At 44.8% G+C, this 8,900-nt stretch overlaps 1 protein-coding gene across 1 annotated transcript; it reads right to left on the minus strand.

Annotated features, from left to right (window-relative positions):
• Positions 1-2,704: 2,704 nt before the first annotated feature.
• Positions 2,705-3,830, minus strand: LOC125555960. The gene is made up of 2 exons (XM_048718766.1): positions 3,303-3,830; positions 2,705-3,221 (listed from the first exon to the last, which is right to left on the minus strand). The coding sequence occupies exons 1-2, from the start codon at positions 3,545-3,547 to the stop codon at positions 2,921-2,923; spliced, it is 546 nt and encodes a 181-aa protein (XP_048574723.1). The 5' UTR covers positions 3,548-3,830; the 3' UTR covers positions 2,705-2,920.
• Between the last annotated feature and the right edge of the window lie 5,070 nt (positions 3,831-8,900).

Here is an 8,900-nt window from a genome sequence, read left to right on the forward strand (position 1 = left end):
AGGTATTGAAGCACTTACCACAAGACAGAGCACCAGGATCAGATGGTTTTACTGGGTTCTTTGTAAAGAGATGTTGGCATATAATTAAGGATAATTTCCTCAATTTAATTACTGACTTCTATGAAGGAAGAATTACCCTCCAGAGTATAAATGGGTCCTTGGTCACACTCATCCCAAAAATTATATCTCCTAAGGGGCCAAATGATTATAGGCCAATCTCTCTCACAAACACTTGCCTCAAGTTCCTCACTAAACTCCAGGCAAATAGGTTGCAAAAATTTATTCTTAAATGCATCCATAAGAATCAATATGGTTTTCTTAATTCTGGGTCCATTCAAGACTGCATTGCATGGATTTTGGAATATATTCATTAGTGTCATCAATCTAAGAGACAAATTCTCATCCTCAAGCTTGATTTTGCTAAAGCCTTTGACACTGTTGAACATGATATGATCTTGCTCATGTTGAAATACAAGGGTTTTGATGCAAAATGGTTGGTTGGATTAAGGAGCTCCTTTCTTATGAATCTTCTTCCATCCTCCTCAATGGTGTTCCAGGCAAGCCGTTTATTTGTAAAAGAGGTGTAAGGCAAGGAGATTTTAACACCCTTGATGCGGCTATATCTCCTATGTGTCGAAGCACGACTTAGAGGCATAACCGCATTGAAAGCAATGTCGCAACTACGGTAATCTTCACAACAACCCATGTAAATAGATAATAAGGGGAAAGATACATAGTTGGCTTACACTCACCACGTCACACAAAGTACATAAATAACATTACAATCATCCAATCACTCATGGTCCGACTACGGTACCAAAATAAAAGAAGACTACCCCAAATGCTACACAGATCCCGGATCGACCCCAACTGGGCTCCACTACTGACCAACTAGAAAACGGAACAACATAAAGAACACGATCTTCATAGAGCTCCTCCTTGAGCTTGGTTGCGTCATCTACACGGTTCAACAGTACCTTCAAACTGGTTTTGGAAGTATCTGTCAGCAATCTCATCACCCTCGCGAAGCATATAATAGAAGAGAATGTGGGAGCGCGCAAGCGACTAGCGATAGATGATGTGGGCCTAACAAGAAGATCGAATAGTTTAACTCAATTTCAACGAGCCAGACGCCGACCCACTACACGAGATAGTTAAGGTCAAGTTACTACAACTAGACTATTCTCATAGACCTCGACACGGACGAGATCCAGCAACCCCGCCCGAATGTGCCGACAAATCCCGATAGGAGCTGCACATATCTCGTTCTCAAGGCACACTCAGATGAGCGCTCCATACAACTAAAATCAAACCTCGAGTTTCCCCGAGGGGGTGCCGCACAGGACTCTAGTTTGGACCACCACTCAGAGGAGCACTGGCCCGGGGGGGGGTTTAAAATAAGATGACCCTCGGGCTCCGGAAACCCAAGGGAAAAAGAGGCTAGGTGGCAAATGGTAAAACCAAGGTTGGGCATTGCTGGAGGAGTTTTATTCAAGGCGAACTGTCAAGGGGTTCCCATTATTACCCAACCGTGTAAGGAACGCAAAATCCGGGAACATAACACCGATATGACGGAAACTAGGGCGGCAAGATTAGAACAAAACACTAGGCAAAAAGGCCGAGCCTTCCACCCTTTACCAAGTATATGGATGCATTAAGATAACAAGATAATATAATGATATCCCAACAATAAACAATGTTCCAACAAGGAACAATCTCCAATCTTCACCTACAACTAGCAATGCTATAAGAGGGGCTGAGAAAAGCGGTAACATAGCCAAACAACGGTTTGCTAGGACAAGGTGGGTTAGAGGCTTGGTTCTACAATATGGGAGGCATGATAAGCAAGTGGTAGGTATCGCAGCATAGGCATAGCAAAAGAGCGAGCAACTAGCAAGCAAAGATAGAAGTGATTTCGAGGGTATGGTCATCTTGCCTGAAATCCCACAAGGAAGAAGAAACGAGTCCATGAAGAAGATAAACGGACGTAGCCAACAGATCCTCACAAACACGACGTTATCGGAACCACCCCGAAGAAGCAACACCGGAAAGAAGCAAACAACATAGTAAACAACCAACACATGAACATGGCATGATGCACAACCAAGTATGATGCATGTCCGGTTTAATGAAGCATGTCATGGCAAAAGTGCACAAGCAATCCTACAAATTAAGTGGAGCTCAATATGCAACGGTGCATATTGACAAAACACCACGACAAGTTATTTAGTTCGATCTCGTTTATGTACCCAACAATATTAGATGTTGATTAACATGGCAAGGGGTGAAGCACAACAAAACTACCTATCTAGGCAAGTTTAAATGAGGCCGGAAACAACGAACAACAATTCCGATAAAACCCCATATGCATATTTTAAGGTTTGGTACTGTTCTTCCCTAAACCATATTTTAGAGTTGTTAAACATGCAAAGTAAAGCCACCATGTTAAACTAGGCATTTTTCCACCCCATTTACATATAAAGTTTATCAAATTCGGAGTTACGGTTATTTAGTTATGAATTAAAGCATTTTAACATGGCATAGGAGTAAATTTAACCAAACATCATTTTTAAGCATTTCAAACATAGATGAAAGTGGCAAATTATTAAACTAGACGAAATTCTAAGCAAGTTTCATATTTAACGTTTTTACATATGATGCACCATTTGTGAGTAATGAAATGCATGAAGTTTAGGGGCTGATCTGCAAAAGTGCAAATCCCTGGAAATTGACTAATTCACAGATCTGAAAAAAGGCTACACTGGACCGAAACTAAAACTGGAGCAGGCCCAACAAAATAAAGAAAAAAAGGGGCGATGGGGCTCTCACTTCGGGCTGAGGCCTAGTCGGTAGAACAGGAGGCCGGGCAGGCCGAAAGCGGTGCTGGGCCTCGCAAGTCGATCGAAGCAGGGTGGCGCAGTCAACGCATAGGCTGGACCGGGCGACCTTGCTCCTCTCTCGATCTGGACAGCGGCGATGCACTGCATCTAGCGCGTCCCTCTGCTCGCCAGAAAATAGAGCAGTGGCGGTGCTGGACAGAAAGGCAGCAGCGGGACTTGGGCGGAGGACGGCTTGAAATGGCAGCGCGGCGACGCGGTCCGGCAGCTCTGCTCGCTGGCGGTGGGTGAAGGTGGGGGCGCGGCTGCAGGCGCTGGGCCCGGGGCGGTGACGAGCTGACGGACGACGGGGACAAGGTGGCGGCGTCATGGAGGCGCGGTTCCCTGTGAAGAAGAGAAAACAGGAGAGAGCTTGAGCGCGTAGAGAGAAGGAAGGAAAAAGGAGGAAGGGTGCTGGTCTCCAACGAAGTCGAGGCGCAGGGGAGGAGGCGCGATGAGGAGAAGCACGAGGTGCTCGGGCGGCCGGAGTGGCACCGGGGCCGGTCCTGGTGGATCTCGATGATGCAAGGGCCCCGGTGGTGCTGCTTCTTGCCGTGGCGCGTGAGGAAGCAGAGGAGCTTGTGCGCGAGTCTGCAGGCGCGGGGTCCTGGTGACGCGGTCGCCGGCGACGGGAGGAGGAGGAGGTAGTCGGGTGGCTTGGCGGCGGCCATGGGAGCTCGTGCTCCTTTTGCTGCTCGGGATGGTCTGCTGGTTGCTGCTGCTCGCCGGCAGCGGCTGGGTCGACGACGGGGTCGAGGTGCGTCCCAGCGCCATGGGAGCTACGGGAGAGGTAGGCGCATGGGCAGAGGAGCTCTGGCTCCTGTAGGATTTGGGCGACGGCGGTGGTTGGACGGGAGGGGAAAACGAGGAGAAAGTGGAGGCTTCGATTTGTCTCGGGTGGAACTAGATCGGGACGATCCCGAGGGGAATTGTGAGTGGGTGGCGGCGGCTGGGAGGATGTGACAGGGCTTCTAAATTCTAGGGTTAGGCAGGTTTATATAGCAGGGGATTAAATGTTAGACTATTTGGTCCCTCTGATAAAATCAGACGGTCCGAGATACAAAGGTTAGGAAGCCCAAATAAGAATAAGGTGACGTTTTGTAGATGTTTGGGGATGATCCGGACACGACGGTGACGACTGCTCGGGTCGTGTCCGGGACAATTTTTGGATGCGCGCGCGAGGAGGGCCACGGGCTGACGAGAGAGGTTAGGCTGGACCTGGCGGTAGGTCATGGGCTGTGTAGACGGTCTCTAGCTGAGAGAAGAGAAGAGAGGGAGGCCCGGTGACTGTTTCCGGAGACCGAAAACGTCTGACGTTAGACCGGATATACTGCCGCTATAGTTAATTGTTGGGGCGTCAAACGAACTCCGATTGCGATGAAACTTGGCAGGCGGTCTACCTACACTATAACAAGACCACACACCAACGCTCATCCCATCCCGACAAAATTAGCCACTTATAAAATAATATTTCGGACGTGCCGCGGGCGCGTGCAAGTGAGTCTGGCCTCAGAACGGACCACGGAAGGAACTGGGAGACCCGGACGAATGCAAGTTTTGAAAACATGATGATGCAATGCACATGATGACATGATATGCAATGCATGACACGCAAGCAATGACAACACAACAACAGCGAATAACTGGAGGACACCTGGCAGATCAGTCTCGGGGCGTTACAACACTCCACCACTACGAGAGGATCTCGTCCCGAGATCTAGAATGGCACCGGAGGGACAACAGAAGAGAAAGAGGAGAGGTAAAGCTAAGTTGCTTCTTTGACCAATGAGTGAGACCAAAGAACCTTGAAAAGGTTAAGCCATTTCGAGAAAAGAATACAACGGAGATGAACGAAGTTGAAAACACTCCGTTAGAAAAAGGAACAGGGAACAACAACACACTGCCTCCGGAACTAATGAATGAATGAAACAAGGGGTAAGAAAGATCTCAGACAGCACTCCGGTTGAAAAGAGATGAAAGGCTTGATAAGGCGAAAAGAGCTTGAGCAAAAAGGACACAACACTACGGTTAAATGGATAAACCAAGAAAAGAACACGATCCTGACAGAACGAAAAGATGGGTTGAAGAGAGCAACATCACAAAGCCTCTAGAACAAAATTAAGAATCGAATGGAATGAACGAAGGGAAACAAGATCTTCTACCCCAAATGAGCTTTAAAAAGCATCTTCAAGAGAAAGGTCGAACGGAGTAGTTGGAAAAAACCAACAATGAAAAAGAGTAAGCTTGATATGGTCTTATGGAATACATTTCAAATTATGAGGTGACAACCTGCCACTCACGGGAAAAAGAATTGGATTGATATGAACAAGCAGACGAGAAACTTATTTCACCGGGACGAAAACAGAAGAACTTGGATCATTTATAAACACCATAGATAGCAACAATCCTTAGGGAAGGCTTTAGGTGAAAATATTACCCAAGATAACTCAAATGACAAGATTGATGGATTTAAAATATCTCATTCTTGATAACTTGTGAATCACGGAGCATGCACTCAAATTATCAAGAATGACATAATACCACCTCTAATGATATGGAAGAAGGAATTGCACTCCGGATTGCAAGATGAAGAAACTTAAGCTCCTTAGAAAAGAATTTTGATGAACGCTTCGAGAAGGAAATAAATCCTTGATGAACCAACATGTATAGCCTCCATGAAGAAACTCTGGTAACAAAAAGAATAATCACACGAAGGAAAAAGAAGTTGAAAACACAAGGTGAATCCTTGTGACGATTTAGATGAATCTCCGTGACGATATAGTTGAGAGAGCTTGGAACTCCGGTAAAAGAAAAGGTGAATAATTGAGATCAAGAATTTTAATGAACCTCCGGAATAAGGAATTAAATTTACTCGATGAAAACACGAATAAGAATTACGTTATGCGTATCCTTCACCAATTTAGATTGATGACAAGCAATGGATTTGGCATACTACTTATTCTCGTAGAAAGGATTAAGATATGGAGCAAACTTGAGAAGGTCTTCAACGAACCACCGGAAGGATTGAAAACAACGAATAATTGATATGATAACGAATGACGAGAGCTCTTGAATGAACCACCGTAAGAATTAAAAATGAGCAAAGAGAAGATAAAGAAACACTGGGAAGAATTATAAAAAGAATGAAAATACTTGAGAGAATTTAGATACAACTGAAACAAAGAGATCACGCACTGATTAGAGAATATTGAATGATGCACCGGTGAGATTTGGGGAACGAGAGCTGAAAACTGAGAATGAACAAGTCTTCTGAAATGATGGGCTCCGGATAATCGAACTGAAAATACCCTTGAATATCTCCTGATGGGTGAAAAGGATTCTCACAATCGAAAATAATTATGAGAGGATGGCAACAAGCTAGCACCATGAATCTTGAAGAGAATGGAGCAAGATTAAAGGGAAACTCTTCTTCGGTCTTCAATATCTGAGAATGATGATGAGAAACACCACCAAATTGTTGAGGTACTCCGGGATGAAAAATGGAAAGGTTGAACCAACGATTAAAGAATTTGAAAGATCAAGGAGAAAGGAATTTGACTGGTGATAACTCATTCTTAAGTCAAACTTGGAAAAGAATTTGAGAGTAACGCCGGGAAAATAAGAAGAGTCAGGTAAGATCCTGGGAAAAGACCTGTGGGTTAGGGCCCACTGAAAAGATACACTGTTGAAAAGATTACTTGAAAAGGAGAATGCACCGGTTGAATTAAATGGTTTGAATGAGAGAACATCCTCGAAAGATCTTGAACGAATGCAGAGTGGAAACACGAATCTTCGAGATATCTTGAGCACTCCGGAACAATTGAATAGCGAGAAAAGACTGAATATGAGGTGCACCGGCATGAGAAGGTATTTGGAACGAGGAAAGGATATAATTGGCAAAGCTTGAATTGAATTCATCGAATAAAAGAGAACGAAGAATGATGAACTAGAAGCTCCGTTAGCATCTTCCTGATAATCACCGGATAAGAACATTAACGGAAAAGAATGGAGAGACTTCATATGAATAAAAGGATACTTGATTAAGAATTCCGAGTCCTCGAAGAAAAAGGGGTGGGTGGGCGGGAAAAACAAAGGCAGCTTGGGACGAATGAAACAAACAACGTCGAGAAGAAATGATAATTGATCTTGCTGATGGGGAGAAAGATGGGATCATCTCGAAGAGAAGCGCATCAGTTGGAAAAAGGATTGACATGACAATCTCGATTATCAAGAAGGATTGGTATTCACATCAGAACATGAGAACACCGGTTAGGCAAGGTATGGAGTCAACATTTGACTTCAAAGCAACTCGAATACCACAACTCAAAACAAAACAAAGGATTGGCTTGCAAAATAAGCCGGAACAAACATATGATAGAGATTTCGTCCGAAGTTTTCGTGGTGGGGCCTACACGGGCTCGATCATACAGCACCATCATGTACAAGGCAGTGCACATGACATACGAAGCGTCCCCAAGTCGGCATAGCCAAGGACTCTTTAAGACACAATGAGACCACTGTAAAACCGACCGTGGATAGGCGGACCACTAGACGTCGAACCCCAATTTCATATCATACATCTGTCGGAAAGATATCCTAAGAGCTACTTGAATTCCCACTTATAAACTCCTGAAATTTTCCGGTTATGCAATCAGGTGTTGGGGATACAGGGGAAGCATAATATCTCACCCAAAACTAGCAAATCCTACATCCAGCTGTATCCATCCTTCAACACATAACCAAGAAACCCTCGGAAATCGTTTACCTCAACCTTCGAAAAGCATCCGTTATACGAGTTATGGCAATACTCCCAAACTCCCGCCCCAGTACTGGGTGGCGTCGAGGTTATCTCACCAACAACTGCATAAAAGAGATTTTCGATGTCGGCGAAACTAAACTCAGGTATTCCAGAACTGCAATGATAAAATTGTGACGACAACACCTCGGAGCTCAACTCCCCGGGACACTGCCACAACCCCTAAATAACAGGAGGCACCAAGAGCAATGTTCTCGTCACAAAACCATCGGAACGATTCCAAGATACCCACGTGATCCTAAAAAAATTAGTGAAATTTCAGAAGAGAAGAGTCAAAACTCTACGTCAGGATGCCTCACCAGAGCGACGAAGGGACTGAGGAGTAAAAAGAATTCCTAAACTCTCTGATATATAATTCCTAAATGACTCAAAACATTTCTAGACTCAATAATGCCAGCGATTCGATCAAGCAGGGGGCTCCTAAGGTCGGGGAAGGCTTTGATACCAACTTGTAACGCCCTCGATGCGGCTATATCTCCTACGTGTCGAAGCACGACTTAGAGGCATAACCGCATTGAAAGCAATGTCGCAAGTAAGGTAATCTTCACAACAACCCATGTAAATAGATAATAAGGGGAAAGATACATAGTTGGCTTACACTCGCCATGTCACACAAAGTACATAAATAACATTACAATCATCCAATCACTCATGGTCCGACTACAGTACCAAAATAAAAGAAGACTACCCCAAATGCTACACAGATCCCGGATCGACCCCAACTGGGCTCCACTACTGACCAACTGGAAAACAGAACAACATAAAAAACACGATCTTCATAGAGCTCCTCCTTGAGCTTGGTTGCATCATCTGCACGGTTCAACGGCACCTGCAAATTGGTTTTGGAAGTATCTGTGAGTCACGGGGACTCAGCAATCTCACACCCTCGCAATCAAGACTATTTAAGCTTATGGGTAAGGTAAAGGTATGATGTGGAGCTGCAGCAAGCGACTAGCATATATGGTGGCTAACATACGCAAAAGAGAGCGAGAAGAGAAGGCAAAGCACGATCGTGAAACTATGATCAAGAAGTGATCCTAGAACAACCTACGTCAAGCATAACTCCAACACCGTGTTCACTTCCCGGACTCCGCCGAAAAGAGACCCTCACGGTTACACACGCAGTTGATTCATTTTAATTAAGTTAAGGTTCAAGTTATCTACAACTAGACATTAACAAATTCCCATCTGCCCATAACCGCGGGCAC

This window comes from Triticum urartu, chromosome 5 (assembly GCF_003073215.2).
Source record: "Triticum urartu cultivar G1812 chromosome 5, Tu2.1, whole genome shotgun sequence".
NCBI lineage: Eukaryota > Viridiplantae > Streptophyta > Magnoliopsida > Poales > Poaceae > Triticum > Triticum urartu.